Here is a 25,183-nt window from a genome sequence, read left to right on the forward strand (position 1 = left end):
ATTTAGATAACAACTAAGGAAATATACAGACGAACTCCACATTAATACAAACAGATATGGCTTCACATATAAGAACTGTCCTATTGTTTGTCAGTCCGATGTTGGTTTTATGCAGTTTCACATTCTTTACAAAACAAAGATAATATGGTGTTTTATTAACAAATTACAATTATAAAGAAAACATTTAGGTGTTAACAAACAAGAATTTATTAACAACACTGCTGACGTCTTTCCAAAACGTATGTGTGAAAGCCGAGTAGAGTTGCAGTCATGTGAAGTCATCGGCAGTCGAAGGACCCCGAGCTGATCCTGTACCGACACTGGCTTCCTCAATGATCCAACACAAGATGAATGCAGTAGTATATCACTGCAGAATCTAACCTTAACCCAGGCAAAAAAGGGTTTGGGGTATTTCTTATGAAGAAATTACAATATCACATGGTACAATGTTCCAAAAAGTAGATTTTTTTAATGATCTGAACATTTACAAAAACTGTTCAATCAATGAACCTCTGTCCACAGTCTTGCGTTTTATGTGATATTAGTTATAGCTCCCCCTTCAGTTCCAGAACGTAAGTGTTGCATTTTCCAAATATGGAATGAGTCTGACTGGTAGCCCTACAACGCCTCTTTCTTCGTGCTGCAGCCAGGGCCTTCTCGCTACTTGGGCCAGCTCCTCCAGGAGAATCCCAAGGTGTCCCCTGGCCAAACGAGTCCCTCCAGCGTATCCTAGGTCTTCCCTTTGGTCTCCTCCCAGTTCGAGCACAAATGTTTTATTGTTAAAATGTTATAATTAAAACAGTTTTTTCTTTGTCTGGCTTTTATAGATTAACAGATAATGTACAGGTCAAACAGCGCTGAGCAGATAACAGAATATCTAGTGGTAAAATCCAACAATATAAAATCTTATGTAACATGATATGTTTTTGTTTTCTTTTTTAGACTGAGAGCTTTGAGCGTGGTTTGGTGCATCAGCAGGTAAGTTAAGCACACCTGGAGGCTGAAGGGGGAAAATCCATCACGTTTATTCTTTGTGGCCTTAATGTAGCCTTGAGTTTATTGTCTCATCAGTAATTGGGTGGTTGCAGATTCAATAACTCCAGCCATGTTGATCAGATGTGATTAAATTGAATCTACTCATCAGTGCACTGAGTTTAATTCATTGTTCAAATGAAATGTTTACTGTTTAAGAAACGTTTAATGTCTGTTTGATCTCTAGGTGATAATTTACATTTGGAAGTAAAGCACATTTTATATGTTGAAGACAGAATTATACTGGAGACTCATTATTTTCTCTGTTCCACAGAAAGAACGTGATTCCTTCTTCTGTGCTTACAGGTGAGTAAAACATGTTACCTGTGTGAAACTTGGAGCTGTCTTCATTTAATTTTATTGCATAGAAAATAAATGCAGACTCACACATCTGTCTGTCTCTGTCTCAGTGATGGACTGGTTGGTGTTTATATGTAGAAACCAGAACTTTCCAGACTACTAATTGTTGGGTTTCTGTTCTCAGAATATTTCCTGTGTATCCTGTGGTGACTGGTGAGTAAAACATGTTAAATGTATGATGGAGGTTTTTCCAGGTTTTCTACAGAGGTTAAAAACAGCTGTTGTCTGAAGAGTGTCTGCTGATGTGGCAACAGGTAATCAGGGAGACACCGATAGCAGATGTGCAAAACAAGGTAACACAAACACGGTCACTCTTGCCCCTCCCATTGGCCATCATTCCCAGGCCAAGTCTGGCAGATGTGGAACCTGCATTGCCAGAGAAAACAAGAAAGCGCTAAACATTGGTCGCCATTTTCTAGGACCAAACGTCTTTGACTTGGGCTTTTCTTTCAGTCAAGAGCAGGTAGAGGTGCTTAAGTGTATCTAGAGATGCTCCGATCTGATCATGTGATTAGAAATCGAGTCTGATATCGTGATTTTTCAATGGGCCTGAATGAACTCTATCAGAGTTTCTCAGAAAAATTAGTTGTGCAGACTTGCACATGCACCCACATACATAACAGACTCACTGCTCAGTAGAATGAGCAAACATAGAAACTGCAGCAGGCTGGAGGGTTTCCACTCCACCTAGATCACTAGAAGAAAGGGAGGAGAATGTTTCCTTTATGGAGGCAAGCGGCTCTGAGCTGTAACGTTTTCATATCGACCTGTGAGATGACTCTTGTCGTGAGTTGCCACTATGTAAATAAACTTAATTGAATGAATTCTGAGTGGAGGTGTGGTCATGACTCAGCTGGAGTCCAGTGCAGTTCTGTCATTTAACGTCACCTTGTACCTTTTAGCCATCAGCTGTGGCAGATTCAGAATCAATTTAGAGCAGAGTTTTAACCTGGAGATGGACAAATGGCTATGGTTTGAAGATGAATTATGAAATTTTAAGTAAGCGGAGGCTTACAGCTGTGCTTTGTGATAAAGTAGGCCCAAGTCTAAAATGACGCCAGTTATTCATTTATGTTACTAATTACTTGCAGTCAGTCTGATTGTTTAGGTCACCAAGCAGAATTGGGATAGCTAAATAGTAATTTTAAGGATGTTTTACTCACAATGCTAGTTGGATCCATTCACTTACTGTGTTTTATGCTAAGCTAAAGGAGTACAGCCGGGTTGGGAGCATGACTGGGCTGGTTACAAATTGATTTTTTCCTACTTATTGAAATATTAAACAAAAAAATCTGAGAAATATGTCAATAGACAAATTAAAATTTTGGGTGGAATATCCCTTTAAGGAGGACACTATGCTACATGCTTGAAGGATCCCATGTTCCTGAGAAGGCTGTGTGAAGAAAACCTGGCTGCATGTGGGCGGGCCGACCAGATTGATGTTTGTGTTTAACCAAATGATTTCTTAGCTGTTGTTATTATTAACCATATTTCATCAGCTTCCATAGCTTCAGAGTAGTAGCAGCTCTAGATTTTGAATATGTACACACACACACACACACACACACACACACACACACACACACACACACACACACACACACACACACATTGACCCTTTGAATTTATGTCACCTGATCTCATAGGTCCATCATAGCAGAGGGTAACAGTGAATTATGAAAGTATTGAACGATGGGCAAAGTGACGACTGAAGTTGTTTTCTTTACCAGTTTAGTCTGGCTTCTACTTGTTCTAGCCCAGTTCACTTGTGGGAAGGTTTAGTACTAGTGTTCACAATAGTTAAGTGTTAACTAGCTTAAGAACATTAGCTCACGTTCTCCCTGCTGTTGGACACCAATGTAAACAAATTGCCCAGTTTGCCAGAATGCACCCTGCTGGATTTCTAACATTAGGGGACAACCAGGGTTCACCTTACACCGGAGATGATTAAAAACAACTTTAAAAGTCTGGATCCCTACCATTTGTTTTTGTTTTCACTGGCTGGGTCATCGGGTTTAGATGCTACTTTCACACTGGGGCAAGACGCTGAAGCTCATCATGCAAAATAAATGATGTCATTTTCACACGTAATCATTTATTGGAACTATATTACTGGCATATAGTAATTCACTATAGTGAATGGTAATGTATATCCTTCAAAGTGAAATACCGGAGTATCAATACTAAAAAGATATGTAAACATGGCATTTATCATTTCAGGTCCATCTTAGCCAGTCACTGTCTTTCTCATTACATATTTGAATGTTAGCCAAAGGTGCTCTCTGTAAATCCAATAATACTTTGACGACTGCTAGTCTGATTGGCTGCTGTGATTTATTCGTGTCCTCGGTCTCTATCAAAGGCATCAAAACCAGACTAGTTGAATCTAGACCTGTGTCTGTTATAGAGGTGTGAATCTTCACTTGTCTCCCGATTCGATTACGATTATTGGGTCAACGATTCAATTCGATTCGATATCCCGATGCATCACGATGCATCACGATTATTTCATATTGATTTGTTTTCATCGATAAATAGAACATGTCAGATAATTGCTTTTTTTAAAAATCAAAAACGTAATTGATACAACCTGCCAGCCCTCAAAAGCTCTCCATTCACAACAGGTTAGGACAAAACATTTAAACATTTAAGAAGATTTAACAAAGCAAAACATCTGTTTCCTCTTTCAACACCACGCCTCAGGCTGAGAAAACATGCTTTACAAAATCTCACAAAATCTAAAAAAGTACTGAAAACCCACAGGACACAACATAATGTAATAATCAGATACAATAATGGGTTCATATATGAGTGTTTAATGTCTCTGAGCAGCTCTAGAGTCAGATATTTATGCCACAGTTGAAGGGTGTCAGAAATAACACCAAATGAAATGTTTGACTTAGTTTATTTTATTTGAACCCAGTGGTTCGTTTCTGAAATGTTGGAGAATGAATCAAGTTCTGTTTGATGCAGAAAATAATAAAACACAAAACAAATTCTACACTTCCAATAATATTTAAGATGTGTGTTTTATTCTTCCTGATAATAACACCAGCAGAAGGCTGTGGGCTGGATTAGGATTAAATTACCCAGGTTATGGATCTCCTTCACTAACCAGCTAACTAAAAACCTTTCCACTAACCTGTCCTGTGTGACCCTCATGTCCATGCTGTCTCTGGAGGAGCAGATAGGAGACAAGTCTCCTGTAACTTAAAATGAACCAAAGCTTCCTCCCAGTTTTTTAAAATAGAATTTAACATCAGTTTATCATCATGAAACAAAATAATAAAGTGGAACAAGAACTTCTTTCTTCTATTTCTCTCCTTCTCTGTGTCCCTAAATAAAAGAGACAGACGATCACGCTGCAGCCACCGTCATTGACCCCGCCCCCTCCCCAAGACCGGATCTCCCTACATTACAACAAGCAGTCTGACAGAGCGCTTCCAGGAGAAATAATAATTAAATTATGAAAATAATAATGCGTGTTTGGAGCATCGGTTTGGAGGAGCGTCCTCCGATCCTCTCGTGTGAGCAGTCCCCCCCCCCCCCCCTCAGTTGCTGTGCGAGCGAGCGGAGCGCGCCGCACGACAACCCGCTCAATTCACATAATTCACGGCCCAAATCCAACAGAACCGGTCGGGCTGATTCGGTTCCAGTTCGGTCTCAGGTTACAACTCAAGCGCTCAGCCCTGCAGTACTGTACCACATTAAGGCGGAACCACTTGGTAAATGTGGAGGACGCTCACTCTGACAGATTTGGATCTGCGCTGGTGCCGCCATTAAAAAAACAAAACTACATTCCACTATAATCGATTATGGCGTACTCCTCTACGATGCAGAATCGTTTATGTCCGCATCCCGATGCATCGATTATTTAATTATTTTCCTCAGCTCTAGTCTGTTAGTGCAGCCAACCACGCAGCACACTATTACCAGGTTACTGTCACTTCAGCAGAATAAAAGCTAGAAAGACTACAAAGTTGCTTGTTATGACGCTTTGCAGGTGATTACATTTGTGTGAACAGTCTTCCTGCTGTCTGTCGTGCCTAAGAGGGCAGTCCCATGAGCGGCGTGACATCACATGCAAAAGGTCAAAATGCGGGTGTGTGTATTGACCTTTTTCATGTGACGTCATGCCGCTCACGGTACCGCCCCCTTTGCCATGATGGTTGGCAGACGTGTAGACATGTTGGAACTCCTATGAAGTTAGTGAAAATAAGACAGTTTGTAGCCTTTTATCGCTTTTATTTGGTTGATTTCACAGTAAAAAGGTGATCATTTGCAGCGAGGCTAGCTTCACTAATAGACAAGGTTGTAAATTCAACTCGTATTTCTTTGTTACTTTGATGGAGACTGAGGACTGAGATGAACTGCAGCGATTAATAAAATGGACTAGCAGCCCTCCAGTATTCTGGATTTGCAGCAAACAGGTTTTACTGGGTAAGATGAACATTCATATATTTCATGTGGAAGACCGGGACAGGGACAAATGTCGTGTATGGATGGATATTTCATCATGGAGGACATGCGTTATCGTCCACTGTAGTGTAATGTGAGATAATTATTTATAATAACATTGTTCCAATGCAGTACTATGTGTGTTAGACTAGTGTTATTTATTTAGTATGATGAGCGTTGTCTTTAAGTGGTATCTTGTCTCCTCCCGGTGTGAGAGCAGCAGCTGAACCAAGTGACCCTGCCAGCAATAAAAGCTGGTAGGGATGTAAAAGTGTAATGTAACGTGAAACTCTGTTTATCACGTGAATCCAGCAGGCTGAATTCTGGAAAAGTCAGCAACTTGTTTACGTCTGTGAACAGCAGCAGGGACAATGTAAACTAACGTTCATCAGCTAGTTAACAATTAAGTTTGCAAACACTGCTCTCTCTGAGCCCCACAGTGTGCTAAACCTTCACACAAATGAACTGGGCATGATCTAGTAGAAACCAGGCAACACTGGTAAAAAAACAACAAAACAAACTCAGTCGCTACATTTCCTCTCAATTCTCTCCATAGTTAACTGTTGCCCCACCTAAGTGTGCTACTTCTTCTGATAACCAAACTTAGGTTTAACTAGCTGAAGCAAAGCTAAAGATCACAATAAACAACGGCAACAACAAAAACCATTTCAGACGCTACTTTTCACTTTGTTTAGTATTCGTGTCTGTCACTGTTTACATGCTTTTGTCAATCAATATGGTGGATTCACATGATTAGGTGACATAGATGTGTGTGTGTGTGTGTGTGTGTGTGTGTGTGTGTGTGTGTGTGTGTGTGTGTGTGTGTGTGTGTGTGAAATTTCATTTTCAGTTTCATTTGAAATGTCGTCAAATAGAATATTTGATTAATCGATGGAGGTATCGATAGAATATTGGACAGCTGCAGCCCTAGTTTCCATCTTCTGTCTGCCCCTTCACGAAGAGCCCTGCTTTGGTGATTTGGATCAAATGTGTGAGAGAAAACTAAACCATCAATCAGGCACAAATTGAAAAGCTGTTTGTGTAACATTAATGTTCTTTTTCAGTGACTAAAGGTAAGTAGCTACAGCAAATGGACCCTATTCACCTTATTCCTAGCCTCCTTGATCCATTGTGTTAAATTTGCGACCGACTTCAGGTCGATTGTTTAACATTGAGACCACAGATGTATCGTGCAATCTGCGCTAATCCTCTTTTTATTGGCTTTTAGAGATGACCCTATTTTGGGGTTTAAATAAATAAAGCCCTGACTTTAAACACCTCAATACAGTATTGTAAATAAACATCAAACATTTGCTCATACATAAAGCTAACCATCGTCCACACCGGTATTAAGACAAAAGTTGTCGTCTTGACACCAAACCCCCCCCCCCCCCCCCTGCATGTGATCTGGCATCAGTTTTGTCCTGAGTGAACTTTGGTCTCACATCGCTGTTTGCCTTGCAGCAATGTTTATTTACAAATGAAGCACAGTTTCTACATGAGTCTGGTGAATAAGGTGAAAAATTCATGATAACAGATTACTGTATCAATCCATGTTTGTTTTATTCTGATGGTGTCAGGTTTGGTTGTGCTTGGTCTTCTCTGACATCTTTGATCACCAAAGCAGGGAACTTAAGAAGGTGGGAGAGAACGTACAGGAGAAGAGTTGTGTGCTTCTCATGGTGCCTGAAGCTGCGTGCACTGTTTGGTTGGCAGTCACTCACTCAAACACATTTGACTCGCTAACAGAGGCTATGTGCCTTCTTGCGTTTAGAGTGACTGCAGAAAACACGTCTGAGTTTTTAAACAGTTAATAGTGAGCGAGCAACAGACTTGTAATACTTACAGAATGCATCAACAGATGTTGACTCGAGTGTCTAACATGTGTTCTTTTGTGTCTTTCAGGTTTTATGTTGTTTGTCGACCTCTACTGAACTATCATTTTGGACTCCTCTATCTTTTGTGCTTCTATCCTGCTCTGCCTTGCCCCATCAGATTCGCTATAGCTGCTGGTGGGGTTTTGAACCAAACTTTTATGGATACAATGTTTTATGGATACAAACTTTTATGGTGACAAACTTTTATGGTGACAAACTTTTATGGATACAAAGTTTTATGGTGGCAAAGTTTTATGATTTTGTGGTGACAAAGTTTTATGGATACAAACTTTTATGGCTACAAAATATTTTTGGTCTTATGGTTCTGCGAAACCAGCCCTGCTGTGAGATTTGACATTGATAAGAACTACATCTAAAGCAATACGCTTTGGCATTCACTTTGGAAATTTGGCTTTGAATGAATAAAAACAACCAACACACTGGAAACATCTAATTTGAGTAAACTTTAAGATATAATATTTAAACTACTCTTACACATAAAGATAAACTTTTCATAGACTGAATATAATTGGTTTGTTGAGATTTGTCTTGCTTGAGATCAGCTCAAATTTATTGATCTCCAAAAACACAAAATTGTTTGAAAACAGTGCTTGAAATTAAAGTTTTATAATTGATAAATTTATAAACATACATCTAAAAACACACATTTACTGTAAAAGCACTGTTACTAGCTAGTGACCCGCTGGTGCTGACTCTGGACTGACTGCAGGTTTGTACTCAGGTTTGTGTTAAGTAGATATTTGTAACTGAAAAATTAGAAAATAAATACATATAAATAAAGTATTTCTTCTCTTTGTTTAATATTTGGATTTTTGGGAGAAAAAAAGGCCTAATAGCATTGCTTACATATATATAAACATCTAGTACATATTGCTAGCTGTTTCTTTAATATTCATAAACAGTTTTTACATTTATATACAGTTCAAAGTTATCTGTTCCAGTTTCTACATACGTTTCATATATATTTGTTTATAGAGATATCAGTTGTATTTGTTAGTTATTAGGAATTATTTTTTAATTCTACTGGTGCTAAAGTATTTTACAAAGAAAACTATTTGCAAAGGTTTTTTTTGCTTCCTTTGCTAACATTTATTTGACTTAGAAAGATACAAATACTAAAGTCTGTGATTGTGCTTCACAATTTGACCATTGTTAACTCAAATATACAAATTTTATTACATTAGAAAAGTATTCCCTGATCCTGAATCCATTATTTAACTTTTACTGACTACAGGATTAGTTTCACTGGTGATTTGCGAAGAGTGAACAACTTGATAATAAAATAAAAACATCTGGACTGAAGACCTGTTGTGGCCGTTTCCTGTCTGAAGTGAATCTACAAGCAGTTGAATCCAGAAACTTGTCACCTGCTGTCCAGCTGTGTTGGTTATAGTCGCTGTTTAAGTGGTTCTTGTGTTTCAAAATAGACGTTGTTGAAACTTTATTTAACTGTGTTAGAAATCAATAGCTACTGCTGATAAAAGCTTAGGTTGGTGTGTAGTTACAGTTTAAAGTCAACGTTTAACAGTTGTTACAGAGTTCAGTTACATTTAAGCATATAGACATAAGTGTATAGATAGGTGTTGATATATAGACCTGGTAAGGATAAGAGTTGTGGAAACTGACAACCATTAGATCTAAACTGGGTGATTTGTGTGCGCTCATTCAGACACATTTAATAGTTTAAAAGATCATCCTTCATATTTGAAATAGTACTTTTAAGGTTTACTTTTGTGTATTATATACGTTTTTCTTTCTTAAATACACATTTTCAAAGGTAAATCCCATATACCATTTGTTATTTGATTAATTAAACTTCCTGTGCTGTGCCCGAGTTACACAGTATTCTCATTTTTTTATTTGACAAAGTATTTCATTTGAATCTATTTCCGTGTTTAATACAAGTACATTATTAGTTGGACATCTTAATAGAATTACAGTTCACAGAAGCAGAGTTTATTGGTAAATAATTTGTCTTGGCTTAACATTGGTTTAGGTTCGTAGTTGTAAGTTTATTCCTTTACAAGGAAACTATAACTTGTTATATTTAAGTAAGCACATTTTTATTGGCTGTAATTATAGTGGGTATCAGAAACCACTGGTTTGAGTTGTGAGGTGGTTATTACAATAAGTTTCACATTAAAGTCTTTGTGGTTTTCCAGGATTATAAAAATGCCCAGAAAGAACAAGAGGTCTCAGTCTGCAAAGACCAGATGGCATAAGCTCACAGAGTCTGGCTCAGGTGAACAGGTTGATGTTCCTCAGACAACTGGAGACGCATATGCTGATGTTTTGAGAGGACTTCAGAGTCACATCGTACCTGATCCACATCAAGTACATCACAGTGCTGCAGCTGGACCATGTCAACCTAGTGAGCAGGCTAATGTTCACAGTCCTGATGTCCGACAAACTCCTGGAACTAGACCCTCCTATGCTGATGCTTTGAGAGGACACAAGAGTCATGTCATGAACTCAGAGGCTGCTACGTGTCAGGTAAATCAGAGTGATGCTGCTGGACCATCTCAGATACCTGCCCATGTCCATCCACCTTCAGGGACAAGTGTGTGTGCGACCAGGAGTCAGGCTTCAGCTGTTTATGGTGAGTACAGAAACAAGCAGTGTGCCCCAAACTCTTTGGTGTTTTTATCCTTCCTACATGAGAGTGAGACAATTACCAGCTCAGATCTGAACCTGGTGTTGGATAAAGGTAATGTGATGTACGCACAAGCTAGGCTACTTCATCCAACTAGTGTACACCTGGCTACAGACGAGTTACCTGCTGAGGTTACAGCTCGTATGACTCATTATCACATCACCATGAGATTAACTGGTACCAGATATGGGAATTTTTTTGAAGGAGGTAATCTTCCTAGTCTTGTTCAAGGACTAAGCTGTTTGACTGCAGAAGTTCAGTATGCATTAATGTTCATGGGAGGAAACTGCATAGCTGTATTCAGAACCAGATCAGGAGAATACGGGTACTTTGATCCTCACCCCCGTTCTGCTCGTGGTCTTCTTCCCAAATGTAAACCTGGTACAGCTGTCATGTTAAAGTTCACACGTTTAACAGACATGATTAACAGAATCACTCATTTATACACATCTATTGGTGTATCTGGGTCTTGCTATTATGAAATCCAGTCAGTGGAGTTTAAGAGTGAGAACGCTGCTCCAGACAGAGACTCAACTGCTGCTGAGACCAACTCGCTGACAGAGATCGAACTAGTGGCAACAACTAAGCAAACTGGTAATCAACAAGTTACATCAAACACCCAAGAGTCTACTCCAGATGAGTCAGACCTGGCAGGTGAAGTGATGAACCACGCTGGTCCCTCTGTTTGCTCTGACACCCTGATGACATCATCTGAGCCAGAAGCTGCTTGTGAAGCAAGTGCTACTGTAGATCAAACTGCTGATTCATTAACTCAGAGAATGTTATCAAAACGTAATAAACAAGAACAACTAAAAATCTTGCGGCGATTATCTGTGTCAAAGAAGCCATCACAGAGAAAGGAAAATCAGAAAAAGAGAGAAAGGCAGTTGTATGCTACTGACGAAAGGTTTTATTCTAAAAAGAAAATGTATTCCAGGACACATGCTAACAGTTCAGATGTCAGACATGAAAAAAGTCTCTACAATAAGAATCTGTATAAGAAAAACACCAGTTATCAAGAGAAACAACAACACAATATCAGGAAGCTTTACAGAGAAATGGCTGACTACAGAGAAAAGCAAAAATCATACATGAGAAGCCTTTACAGACGATGTGAACAGGTTAGACAGAACAAGAAATCTTACATGCAAAGCCTTTACAGGGAAAGTGAACAAGTTCGACAGAAAAAGAAATCTTACATGCAAAGTCTTTACAAAGAAAGTGAACAAGTTCGACAGAAAAAGAAATCTTACATGCAAAGTCTTTACAGGGAAAGTGAACAAGTTCGACAGAAAAAGAAATCATTCATTAAAGAGCGTTATGCATCTGATCTATCATTCCGCCTCAGACACAGAGAACTGATGAAACAGCTGATGAGAGACTATTACAATAACAATGATCTCTTTAGAAGGAGTCATAATTCTAGACGTTCTTCGAAAATAAAAAGAAAATACAGACGGATAAATTTACATATGCAGAGGTCAGGAGGTGAAACACAAAGTAGAGTGACCAACCAACCATTATCTGTTTGTGAGCCAGAGAACCCACAGATGAATGAAGCTATAGCTGTTTTCAGATCAAATATTAAATCTGGACCTACTTATGTGTGCACGTCGTGTGAGAAAGCTTCGTTCCGTAACCAGGTGAAAGTCTGCAACAGGTCAAATTATACAAAGTATCCATCTGTAGTTGCACAATGTCTGACTGGAAAGTTTCTACACATCTGTGGTGAAAGTTGTAATGAACCATGTTCTGTTCCTTTGGAGAGGAAGCATGAATGGATCTGCCACACGTGTCATGACTACATTAGAAAGGGCTCCATCCCACGCCTGTCTGTTGCAAACCAAATGGGTCTGTCAGAGATTCCACAGGAGTTAAAAGATCTGAACATCTTGGAACGACATCTGATTTCTAAATCTATTCCTTTTGCTAAAATTGTTCCACTCCCAAAAGGCCGTCAGAGACAGATAAGAGGTAATTTGGTGTGTGTTCCATCAGAAGTCCAAGAAACAGTGGATGCTTTACCCCGACTGAGAAGTGAATCTCAAGTGATGAGGGTCAAATTAAAGAGGAAGCTGTGTTATAAAGGCCATCAGCTATTCCAGACTGTAACCTGGTCTAAACTCATGCACGCTCTGCTCACATTAAAACAGATTCACCCACAGTATGCAGACATAAACATCAGAGACGATCCTCTGCTATGTGATCCAACAGGTGACAGCAGTGATGATGATGATAGCAGCATGGACTGTGGTGATTATGATGAAGATGACCTAATGCAGATTGATAACTTTGAGCAAAATGCAGTGACTGAAGCAGCAGGTGATGAGGAATCTGAACAGGTCATGACTTCTGATGACGATGAGCAGAACGTACAGAATGAAGCAGAATCCCAACAGAATGATGAAGGACAAGACTCAGATCTACCTAATGGAGGTTTTGCTCTAGAATCGTGCCTTCAGCCTCTAGACATTGCAGAGGAGATCCTGTGTTACAGTGACAGCACGTACTGTGTTGCACCCGCAGAAAGAAACAGTCCAGTCAGCTTCTTCAGGACACCCAAACTGGAGGCCATGGCTTTTCCTGTTCAGTTCCCTACTGGTCAGAACACTCTGGATGAACCGAGGCGTATTAAAGTCACACCCAGCTCTTATTTCAAGTCCAGATTGTTTCACATTGATGACAGATTTGCGAGAGACCCCAACTACTTGTTTTTTGCACAGTTTGTGACTGAGATCCACCTGGCTAACTCCAACATGATCATACAGCTGAGGAAAGGTAAAACTATGAGCAGAGATGGGCGGAGAATAACTTCTTCTATGTTACAGAATAAACATGAGGTTCAGAGACTGGTGAGAAATAAAGATGCAGTCAGATTTATGCAAACTCTGAGAGGAACACCAGCATACTGGCAGAAAACCACTAAAGATCTGTTTGCCATGATCAGACAGCTGGGAACTCCAACGTTCTTTTGCACCTTCAGTGCTGCTGAGATGAGGTGGAGGGAAATCATCACAACTATAAAGAAGCAGCAAGGTGAACAGGTTGATTTTGAAAGTCTTGACTGGTCCTCAAAATGTGAAATCTTGAGATCTAATCCAGTTACAACCATGAGGATGTTTGACAAACGTGTGGAAGCTCTGTTCAGAGACCTGCTCATGTCCCCTGCTCAGCCGCTTGGTGAGATTGTCGACTTCTTCTACAGAGTTGAGTTCCAGCACAGAGGAAGTCCTCATATACACATGATGCTCTGGGTTCGTGATGCTCCTGAATGTGACAAAGATTCTGATCAAGCCGTCTGTGATTTTGTAGACAGATACATCTCAGCACAGCTGCCTGACCCAGAAAAACAACCAGAACTCCACAAGAAAGTCACAGAAGTTCAGAAACACAGCAGGAACCACACCAGGACCTGTTTTAAGACCATGAACTCTGGCTGTAGATTTGGGTTCCCTAAACCACCCTGCAGGAGAACAATGATTAGCAGAACCGATGAGGAACATGACCAAGCTACTGCTAAACAGAAACTCAGAACTTTGGTGAGTCTGCTCAATGAACCAGAAGCTGCATCACTGACTTTAGACCAGATTCTGTCTCGATGCACTTTAACCATGAGTGAGTATGAAGAATGCATCCAGTCCATGAACAGAAAGACGGCCCTGATCCTGAAGAGAGATGCAAAAGACAGCTGGATTAACAACTACAATCCACATCTGCTAGAGGCCTGGGACAGTAACATCGACGTGTCTTTTATCCTGAATGCATATTCATGTGTGGAGTATCTGACCAAATACATCACAAAGAAGGAAAGTGGGCTTTCTGACTATCTGTCTACAGTGATCAGTAGCTCTAACATGGATGGAGTCAATGAGTGTGAGGAGATGAAAGCAGTCATGCAGGCTTATTCTAAGAAAAGAGAGATCAGTGCTCAGGAGTGTGTGACTCGTGCTTGTGGTCTTAAGATGAAAAAATGTTCACGCAGCATTGTTTTTGTCCCCACTGATGACAACCCAGTGAAAATGAGCCGTCCCATGTCTTTCCTGGAGAACACGACACCAGACAGCTGCAACATCTGGATGACAAGTCTGAATGACAAATACAAATCCAGACCTGAGACTCCAGAGTACGAGGAAATGTGTTTAGCTGATTTTGCAGCAACATGCAGGTTTGTAAGTGAAAAAGAAAGTGTGCGCAAAGATGTCCTCCCTCTCCTCAACCAGCTGGGATTTGTGCAAAGGCGTCAGAATAATAAGCCTTGTGTCATCAGGTTTTATCACTGCTCTAAAGAGAAACACCCAGAGGAGTTTTACGGAAGACTGCTGAGACTTTACCTTCCACACAGATCAGAGCAGGAACTGAAATCACGCCGATTACAAACTCATCAGTCCTACTACAAGTCCGGCTGGGTCCGACTACCAGGTTCAGAACATTCTGAGTTTGTCAAGGACATTGTCACCAGAAACCAGGACAAATATGAACGCAACAGTAAAGAGATCGAGTCTGCTCTTGAGGAATTTGAACGGGACAGAGGTGAAGGTTGTGATGAGTGGTCTAATCTTGCTCCAGAATCTGAAGTTGTGAGACTGCAGTGCGATGACCAGCCAGAGGACCAACAGGAGGATGTTCCAGACTACTGTGCTCCACCTGCAGCAGAAGTCAGAGCTGTCAGAGAAACACCTGCCATCGATCCCACTGTGTTGCGTCAGATGTACCAGAATCTAAACCAGAAGCAGGCCTGTGTGTTCTATGCAGTCAGAGACTGGTGTACTAAACGTGTGTGCGGCCTCAATCCAGATCCATTCTTTTTCTTTTTGGAGGGAGGTGCTGGTACTGGCAAATCCATGGTTGTCAGATGCATTCACTCTGAAGCATCCAAGATTCTGAGCAGACTGCCTGCCGAGGATGTTGACCTTTCAAACCCAACTGTTCTGCTGACGTCATTCACGGGAACTGCTGCGTTTAACATCGGTGGCACCACACTGCACTCGCTCCTCAAACTACCCAGAAGCCTGAAACCTCCCATTCAAGGACTTGGTAACCAGCTAGATGAAGTCAGGTGTGAACTTCTGAATGCAGAAATCCTTGTTATAGATGAGATTTCCATGGTTTCAAAGCCTCTGTTTGCCTACGTGGACGCTAGACTGAAACAGATTAAAGGAAACCAGAGACCATTTGGTGGAATGTCAGTTTTAGCTGTTGGAGATTTTTATCAGCTACCACCAGTTCGACAGTCTAAGCCCCTCTGTGTCTACGACCCATCAGACATTGACCTTTGGCAGCCATATTTTCAGATGATAAGTCTGACTGAAATCATGCGGCAGAAAGATGATGTTGCCTTTGCAGAGATGCTGAACAGGATCAGAGTGAAGGAAAAGACAGATGAGCTCTCTCCAGCAGACAGAGATATGCTATCACGCACCATCACTGAACCAGAACTCTGTCCCTCTGATGTGCTGCACATTTTTGCCACCAACAAGGATGTGGAAGCTCATAACTCAGCAACACTGGAACGGCTGCACGATAACATCATCACAATAGATGCAGATGACTTCCAGAAAGACCCACGAACTGGCAGAATGGAGAGGAAAGACACACCTTTGAAAGGAGGAAGAGGTGAATTGTCTGACTGTCTGAAAGTGGCTGAAGGAGCTCGAGTCATGCTGACGAGAAACATCAATGTCCAGGATGGCCTGGTTAACGGTGCTTTTGGTAAACTGGTTAGAGTGATAGCTTCTGAAATAGACCCCCAGCACATTTTTAAACTTGCTCTGAGAATGGATAACCAGTCATCTGTCAGGAGCAACCGCCATGGAGCTTCTGGGTCTGATGATCTTGTTTACATCGAGAGAGCAGAGGACAGCCTGAAGCAGAGAGGAGGTGTACGCAGACAGTTTCCTGTAAGACTGGCTTTTTCCTGCACCACTCACAAAACTCAGGGTCTCACGACACATGCAGCTGTGGTCTCACTGAAGAACATCTTTGAACCTGGAATGGCATACGTGGCTCTGAGTAGGGTGACTAGCCTCGGTGGACTGTATCTCCTGGGTTTGGATGAGAGAAAGATCTACGCCAATCCTGATGTGACTGCAGCACTCCAGAGCATGAGACAGGCCAGTGTGGATCAAATGATGCCTCTTCTTCTGGTGAGAGAAGCAGTAAGCAGACCTGACACTTTGACCCTAATTCACCACAACACAGAGGGTTTACCGGCTCACATCAATGACATAAAGAGTCACCACGAACTGTCTTTAGCAGATGTGTTGTGTCTGACAGAAACACACCTGCAAGGTTCTTTTGTTGCAGAAAGTCTTGTTCTGGATGGCTACACCATGTTCAAACGCAGCAGACACCAGTCCTACACCAAGTTTCCTCAGATGGCCTGCAAGAGTGGTGGTGGAGTTGCTGTTTATGTGAAAAACCACATTCACGTCCGTGAGAAACGCTATGTGCACAATGTGACTGATCTGGAGTTTTTGGTTTTGAAGGTTGAGACACCGTTTCCAGCTCTGATTGCAGTCATTTACCGACCTCCAGACTACATCATGAGACCATTCATGGAGAACTTGGTAAGCCTTTTAGACTCTCTAGAGGTCATGGACTGTCATCCAGTCATTGTATGTGGCGACTTTAAAGAGCAAGTAACGTCTAAATTAACTTTTTTTTGCTGATGAACTGTATAAATGAGTGTCTAATAGTGTTTTAAATGTGTGTATTCATTATTTTAGCATTTTGGTGCATTTTCTTAAAAAATTAAAAATTCTGCCTAAATACCACAGTATAGCTCCACCTTCAGCTTAAAACATAGAATTTGACTCATTTTGAATAAATTTTAGCCAATGGCTAAAGAGTAAGATACTACGTAATCCAGTAGAGTACTACGTAGCAGCTCTGTGTCAACGTTATAAAAGCATCGGGAGTCTCGGCCACGCCTTGTGGCGAGTTGGGAGTTGGATTTGCATGAGAGTGTAGGAGGCTAGCCGTAGTTCAGCATTAGCATATAGCATTAGCATATCCTAGTCTTTAGCATAGCTTTTAGTGTTATACATACTTATTTAGTGTTAGCTTGGCTGTTGGATATTGTAGTTTAGTTACTGTTTGGCTGTTAGTGTAATTAGGAAAGTAGTTCGGGTTTAGTGCTCCATATCGTGTTAGCATGGTGAGATGGTGTAGTGTAGTATGGTTGCGGAGCTCTGTCGGGTTGCACTCCTTTCCGCTGGACTTAGAAATTAGGCGCCAGTGGTTGCATGTCTGGAAAAGATTCAGCTCCCGCCTGGTGCTGTAGTTTGCAACCAGCATTTTACCCGCGATTCTGCACGTCTCCGTTCCAAGAGGGAGGCTGTGCCCACCGTGGCTCTTCCGCGATTTAGATACAGCCCACCGACTCTGCTCCCCCACCATGACGGGCTACAGTCTGAGGTGAGTAAGCTAAATAAAAGTTTTAACATCTTCTAAAGACAATTTCCTACCTAAATGCAAAGTTTGAGAGACGTGGTTCACTCCATTTAGCTAATATCAGTCTGCACTGCCTTCGGGCTATTTTGTCAAGTTCACAAAATGTGGAACGGGATGTAAGGTTAGAATCAGCGGCGAATCGGAACATATCTCGAAGCCCTGGCCGACAAAACGGTCCACATGACTGTCAGGCTCAGAGAAAATTCGGGTTGTTTTTGTGTCAGTCGGTAATTCAGCAACAGTGACTCTAAACTGACGCAGCACTAGTTGACAGACATCATTACAGCGTGAAATCCAGCACAGCGTGACCCGGTTCCGTGAGGAATTCTGTTCAGGAGGTCGCATTTCAGGGTCTCCACATCATATGTGACTGACTTTTACTTTATAATAACATCACACACTAGGAATGTTATAAAGCGCCTATATGGGACAGTTTCTTTTGTATTTTATCTGACTTTATAAACATCAATGTGCTTCTATTTTTTTTCAGGCTAAATCTACCCAAGACACTGGCTGTCAGACTGATTTAGTAATCTGCAAGAATGCACTTGTCCAGGCTGACGTGGTGTTACCCGTAGCAAAGGTGAATTATTTTTAATAATCTTCTATGTAAACATTTTATTACCTTCTAGTTTTAATTTGTTTTACAGATTGTTACACGTGATTTTATGCTCTTTTAAACGTTCATAAATGTGCTGCTTCTTTGTTTTTTATAGAGCTCACAGCCTCAGTGTCTTGTGACACAGGGACCATGACAGAAATTCATCTTCCAGAAGGTCCCAGAGCATCCACACCTCCTGAAAAGACCACGGTGTGAGGTGTCTGCTGTTGATTCCAGCTTCCACCTCAGTGACAGTGCAAGCTCAGTGAACTGTTCAAGGTAAAAAAAAATTAAAACATTTCTGAATTTTTAAGATATTAACAATTAAATAAGTATGTGATTACATCATGAAGGAGGCTACTGATTCTGGCCCTGTGACACTTGGTGGTGACGTGTGAGCTGATTCACCTGGTAAATAACTTTTACATTAAATATTTTGTTTTTGCTATCAAAAGTAAATTAACTAATAACCTGCATTACTGCAGGACACTCAGCAAAATATGGACTCTACACCATGAGGCAGGCACACGTTAATACTCAATAAGAGCACATAAGGTAAGCAACACCACATATTATTTTTATTACTGTACACTGTCCTGGATTTGTTTTCTTTCTGCATGATTTGTTTTCTTTCTGCATCTCATCATTAGCCTGGCTGATCACCTGATAACTCCTGTCATCTGGTTATGACAGCATGAGGATGTCCTCACACACCTGTAACCTATCAGCTCATCTGGCAGAATAGAGAGAGAAGAGACAACACCACATCTCCTGTTCCCTGAAAGCCTTCAGCCATCCTTCGATGACTGAGAACCTCCATCAGCTCTGTCTCCTGTCTGCCTACAATTATTATAATAAATATTGTGTTTGACAAGTTTTTTGTGCTGCCAAATATCTCATTTTGATTCCAGTTTTGATATTTTAATGGATATTTATAAATTACATTAATTGAATTATCACATTGTCGCATGTTTAACTAGCTCTATTGTGATGAACTAAACTAGCACCTCACTGTTAAAAGCTCGTTTTAATTTCAAGCATGTTTAAGTATTTATGGACATGAACAAAAACAGGAAATATATAAATTGAGATTTATTTAATTAATATAACAAATAAGGGGGAAAGAGTCATTGAAAGGCACATTCTTCTGGAAGTTCCTGATCCCGACGACATCAGCAGGAGACCAGCTGCAGACACCAGAGGATCACCTGCAACCAAGAGCAGCTAGTATCAGTAAATAAATAATGAAATCAGGGCAGTTTTAATGGGCTGAACACATTACAGAATAATTTTCTCATGGTATATTTTCATAACTTTATGCAGCAGACTAGCTTGAGCCCAGATCTCCTGGAGAGCTGCTATCCAGCACGTTTCAGTGGATTTTCCTGCTTTAACAGGTTAGATAAGCTGTTAAGCAGCTCAGCTGTTTGTTGCTGATTAAAACCAGGTGTGTTGATGCAGATAAATCTCTAAAACATGCTGAATACTAGCTTTTTGGGGCCATGGAGACAAACCCTGCAGCTAATCCAATGCTATGGCTAACGGCTACTTACGTTCAGAGATGGGTCTGTTGGGTCGGTTCCAGTAATTTCAGGCAACTCACAAGCTCAAAACAATAAGGCTCATGTCCGCTTGTCTCCTCCAAATAGACTTGGTCCCTTTCTTCTCGAGTGTCTGGGTAAGGAGGGGGAGAAACGTCCTCCACTTCTAATGACTGCTCAGAGTGAAGGGAGCTAGCTTCGTCTAGTTAGCCGTCTCTTCGTCACTGCCACGGCTCCGCCCTCTCGGTCCTCCAGGCAACGCCTACTAATGTTGCAGTTTTCAAAATTGATACGTGGGTGGGGTAAGACTCTGAGGCACACTTGACATGCACTTTAATGAGAATCAGTTTTCAGGTGGAAGGAAGCAGATTGTAGAACACTTTCAGTCCAGGGGGTATGCACAGATGATCACTTCCGCCACCACAGACAAGAACACACTGCTTGACCTTGTTTTTATCTCTCAGCCCCAGCGGAGCTTACATTGTGGTGTCCTGAGAACCTATTATAGTTACCATGACCCGGTTTTCTGTGTGTTGTCCTCTAGCCAACCATGAAGTGAGGTGAGTTTTAATCATGGACAAGTGGAGTGACGTGTTAATGCAGAATAATGTTTTACTTTGAAAGTTTGATGATTTAACAGGATTGAATCAAATTTTTTCTAGTATAAAGTCTGTCTGAAATGAGAATCATGAAGTTTCACTTTGCTTTTAGCCTATATTTATAATCACAGTTTAAAGCATAAGTTATTGGATGACAGGTCATAATTATGGAACATGACAATGCATTTTTCTGATTGTTCTAAATATTGTAAATCACTACGTTGTTCATGTAATTACATTTTCTACCTTTTTATTACTATGGATTCATGTTTTCTACTACAAACAATTTTATTCAGAACATTTTTACAGATAAAATCTATATGAAAACTGATTTATACAATGGCGGTCTGTGCATTTACCTGGGTGGGTGGGTTAAGGGAGGGTAAATGCACAGGTCCGACCATTGACTGCATAAAACCAGCCGGCACCCCACTAAATAGGGGGAAGGGGTGGTGGGGTGGGGGTAAATTTTCTTTTTTTGTTAGGTTTTTGGAAGATTTATCTCACACAGGAGACATGTTCTCCTGTATCCTTTGATAAAACACCTTCAAGCTTCTTCAACATCAGCACAACCCAAAACATCTCAGCATCAGCTTCATGAACTGATGAGTCAAACCTGCACTGCCATTGCTGGACCACACAGGGACATCACAAAGACTGCTGTTCCACGAGCTCTCATCCCACAGGATACAGCTCCTGTCAACCACCACCTGACCTTCTGGCTCTAAGAGCTTCACCTTGCTGCTGCCACTCTCTACACCCGCTGTTCTGAACCATCAAAGACATCTCTGCCTCCTGCCAGGGTCCAGGATCATCTCAGATGATGGAAGGTGTCAAATCTTTCCTGTTAATAATGTTATTAAATGCTAAATATTTCCTTCATGATGTTTAATGAAGTAGAAAAAATGTGTTCTCCAGTTTCAGGTGTATGAATGTTAATTATTGTCTTTTTGCAGGTTTCTTCTGCCTTCATGTTACATCTGAGAGCACTGAACCAACTGAAACATTTATCAACACTCAGTGACATCTGGGTGTGGGACAGACCTGGTCAGGAGATGTTTATTTTCTTTTGCAGGACTCTAAGGTATTTGATAACATTTTATCATTAGTTTCATATTTTGGTGCTTTAACACTAATGTAATATTTTATTTCTCTGTATTGTTGGTACAGTATCTTCCTTGATGCCTGCATATCCTCCTCTGAGATTCCTCTGAAGTCTGTGTGTCACCGTCTGACCTCGTCTGACTCTGGTTGCTGCAGAGATGCTGTTCATACTCATTTCCTACTTCACTTTTGCAGCATCATGTCTACCTCATGAGGCATAAAGGTAACAAATCAACATTTTTACCTCCTTGGTTTAAAACACATTTCTATTTGAGTAACAGACGTGTTCTCTGTGTTCTTGTCTTAAATGCCTGTAGCTGAACGTCCTGTGCTACAGCAGCAAACACTGAAGCCGCAGGTTGTTGCACCAATAAACATCCACTCTGGCATGATCACACTAACATCTTAACACGGACACTCATTCAGCTGACGGTTTCCATCAGCAGATCCAGGAAACAGGAAAATGTCCCATATGATCAAACTGGAACTCAGCACTCATTTCAAGGCTGTCTCCACTTTATTTTGTCACCTGTCAGTTAAATGAACCATTTATCTATAATATGTATCTGATACATTATAGTTTTCATTTGCTTTAGTTTCTCCTCTCTGTTATTATTGTTAAAGGATAATGTAGAACTACAATGATGGAGGTAGCCCTGTGACAGGCTAACCCAGTGTTAACACTGACCAGTAGGCGGGTTTAGGCAAGGCAAGACTCACACAAACATATCATATGGTCACCTGCATCAGTGTCAGGTGCTGTCTGATCCAAACCCAGCAATCTTGTAAATATAGAACATCCCTACTTTAATACTTTATGTACTGAAATTGTTAAATTCCAAACAAGTAAAAATGAGTAAGCAGCTCCACTTTCTATCTGCTCTGTGCTTGAGTGAGTCCTGTCTGGGTGTGGGGTGTCGGCTGATATGTAGGTATAGGACAGGTGTTCCACATATGTGCTGTGACACCAGGTAAACTCATACAACACACCTCAGTGTTGAGATGGGAGTCAAACTGAAAGTATTCAAAGATGAACCGGTCATATCTAGTGAAGTGGGGGCTTTTTGATAAAAAATCTGACCTCAGGTCATACAGGTGACCAGGATTCTAAGATACATTAAACCAAACATCCCAAATTTAGGTATTTATCATGATTTTGATCTGTTTTAAACTCATTTTAAAGAACAGCTGTGGTATCAGAACACATTGTGTGAATATTTTAGCTTAAGGTTAACCATTAAGGTTTAACTAAACCATTTTTCACTTTTACATTTACAAGTTTTATAGAATACATTTTATTTTATTTATTTAACTAGTTCTCTGACTCACTAACTGCAACCAAAGCCCTGACATGTTCTCCTCTTTCCCCAAAAAATCTGAACTAGGGAGCATTTATAAAACTATGACAAACAAACAATCCTAATTCATGAATTACTGACCAATTTATTAACTCAGTTGACAGTATTTAAGATAATACTGAATTGTGCACACACACACACACACGCACACACACACACACACACACACACACACACACACAAACATTAAGTGGAATGTTACCCTACGTACAGTGTGCTGCATTCACCTTTTAAGTTTTTAGTTTCCAAGTCAGAATAATGTTTAAGTTTTCTTTTTTGTGTTGGATGTCAGTGAGCTCATGCCTTCATCATAAATATACTTTGTTCTTAAAATAGTTTGAGTTAAAAAAACAAATGTTGTGTTCAGCTTAAAGCATGTCTCCACAGTACAAACAGGTGCCGTTGTCATAGTTAAATTATAATCATAATGATTATAATTTAAGGATGGTTGGTACAAGCTTCCATATCTGTAATTTTATAGTCTTTTTTATAACTGACTTTTCTTTTAATCATTTTGACCTCTGAGTTTTGTGTTTTAAGTCCTTCTTATTAGTGAAACCTTCTTTCAAACATTCATTTTCTAAAACATTTTTTTTTCATTATTTTAACAAGGTTTTAAAATGTGCATTAGTGTTAAATGCTATAAGCTTTTGTCATTTTTTTCTTTAAATTCACTTGAAATTCTTTTAATTTGAAAACATGAAATTATTTTAATTATTTTTCTCATATTTTAAAAAAATTACTTGATTGATTTTATAAATTGTAATAATTAAATTTTCAATATTTTTTGTTCTTTTACTGTATTTTTTTAAATTTTTTATTATGCTGTCCTACAACTTTAACGTTTAAATGAATATGCTATTAGAATTTGCCGTGAATTATATTAACATTTTACTTCTAAACTAACCTGTTTTAACTCAAATTTTCTGTATTTCAATAAAAAAAATTTAACTTAAAAACATTAAATACTTCCTGGATTTATCACAATTTCTTTCTGGTCCACTCACTTTTATTTTTGATTAGTTGAGAGAAATTTAACAATTTAGAGATTTCAAGTCTGTTTCATTACGTTTTATACTGTTTTAAACTATGTGAAGCAATTTTTGATTCTATGTCTATGCTAAGTGCTTTATAAATAAACTGTACATCTATTGTGACCATTTTACTGATTTTCATTTTTTGTTGTTGCATCCTTTTTATATATATATTTTTTTTAAACTAGTCCTACTCAAATAACAGATATTTAAACATTTCAGCTGTCCAGTTTTTAAAATAGAGTTCAGTCATTTCAATTTGCTACTGTTTAGGATTTTTTTCTCCAGTCTTCACCTACTTTTTCGACTTCATTACACTTGTTCATTATTTTTCCTTCTAAGTCGTTAAATACATTCAGCTCCTTTTGACAGTTTTGCTTAGATTCAGCTTCAATTGAGCTATTCAGCAACTTCTGCAATTAGTTTCTGAATTCAGCATATGATGCTAATTTCACAGTTCAGCTAAATGTAAAAATCAAACTGTTAAACTAGTCCTACTGAAATAGACATTTTAGATGTCCAATTTTTTTAAACAGTGTTCACAGATTTGAGTTTTCTGCTATTTAGGATTAGGTTTCTTGATTCTTCACTTACTTTTTGTGCTTTTTTTGCTTCTTTGTGCTTTTTGCTCTCACATCTTTCACTACATTCAGCTCATTTGACAGTTTAGCTTAGTTTCAGCTTCAGCTATTCAACAACTTCAGCAATCAGTTACCAAATTTAGCATAAACAGCTAATTTCAGAGTTCAGCTAAATGTAAAAATTAAACTTTTAACCTTGTCCAATTGAAATAACAGGTGTTTAAACATTTAAGCTGTCCAGATTTTTATACAATGTTCACAGATTTAAGTTTTTTGCTATTTAGCATTATTTTTCTCTATTCTTCAATTACTTTTTGTGCTTTATCTGCTTGTTGGTGCTTTGCTTCTACATCTTTCAAGACATTCAGCTCATTTTGACAGTTTTGCTTCGTTTCAGCTTCAGTTAAGCTGTTCAGCAGCTTCAGTTCAGCTGTTCAGCAGCTTCGGCTTACAGTTTCAGCTATCCAGCATTCAAACAGCATTTGTGCAATAAATGCAATTTTTCTAGTTCT

The 25,183-nt window shown here is 39.7% G+C and overlaps 1 protein-coding gene and 2 long non-coding RNA genes across 4 annotated transcripts; 2 read left to right on the plus strand and 1 right to left on the minus strand.

The window, feature by feature from the left end:
- Positions 1-302: 302 nt before the first annotated feature.
- Positions 303-19,301, plus strand: LOC129159971 (uncharacterized). 2 transcript variants are annotated; one of them, XM_070555424.1, is made up of 9 exons: positions 303-978; positions 1,307-1,338; positions 1,517-1,545; positions 7,756-17,817; positions 18,344-18,436; positions 18,570-18,733; positions 18,808-18,865; positions 18,940-19,009; positions 19,105-19,301. In XM_070555424.1, exon 4 carries the CDS (start codon positions 9,921-9,923, stop codon positions 17,067-17,069), a length of 7,149 nt encoding a protein of 2,382 aa, XP_070411525.1. In that variant the 5' UTR covers positions 303-978; positions 1,307-1,338; positions 1,517-1,545; positions 7,756-9,920; the 3' UTR covers positions 17,070-17,817; positions 18,344-18,436; positions 18,570-18,733; positions 18,808-18,865; positions 18,940-19,009; positions 19,105-19,301. The 2 variants fall into 2 exon arrangements, with proteins under 2 accessions (XP_070411525.1, XP_070411524.1); XM_070555423.1 differs by having other exon boundaries at positions 18,570-18,865.
- Positions 19,302-19,533: 232 nt separating this feature from the next.
- On the minus strand, positions 19,534-20,143 carry LOC139072151 (uncharacterized). Its single transcript, XR_011521747.1, has 2 exons — positions 20,008-20,143; positions 19,534-19,662 (listed from the first exon to the last, which is right to left on the minus strand). It is a non-coding gene; the product is annotated as an uncharacterized lncRNA (long non-coding RNA).
- Positions 20,144-20,962: 819 nt separating this feature from the next.
- Positions 20,963-24,218, plus strand: LOC129159978 (uncharacterized). The gene is made up of 2 exons (XR_011521748.1): positions 20,963-21,921; positions 22,016-24,218. It is a non-coding gene; the product is annotated as an uncharacterized lncRNA (long non-coding RNA).
- Positions 24,219-25,183: the final 965 nt, after the last annotated feature.

The sequence above is a fragment of the Nothobranchius furzeri genome, chromosome 10 (assembly GCF_043380555.1).
Source record: "Nothobranchius furzeri strain GRZ-AD chromosome 10, NfurGRZ-RIMD1, whole genome shotgun sequence".
In the NCBI taxonomy this organism is placed as follows: domain Eukaryota; kingdom Metazoa; phylum Chordata; class Actinopteri; order Cyprinodontiformes; family Nothobranchiidae; genus Nothobranchius; species Nothobranchius furzeri.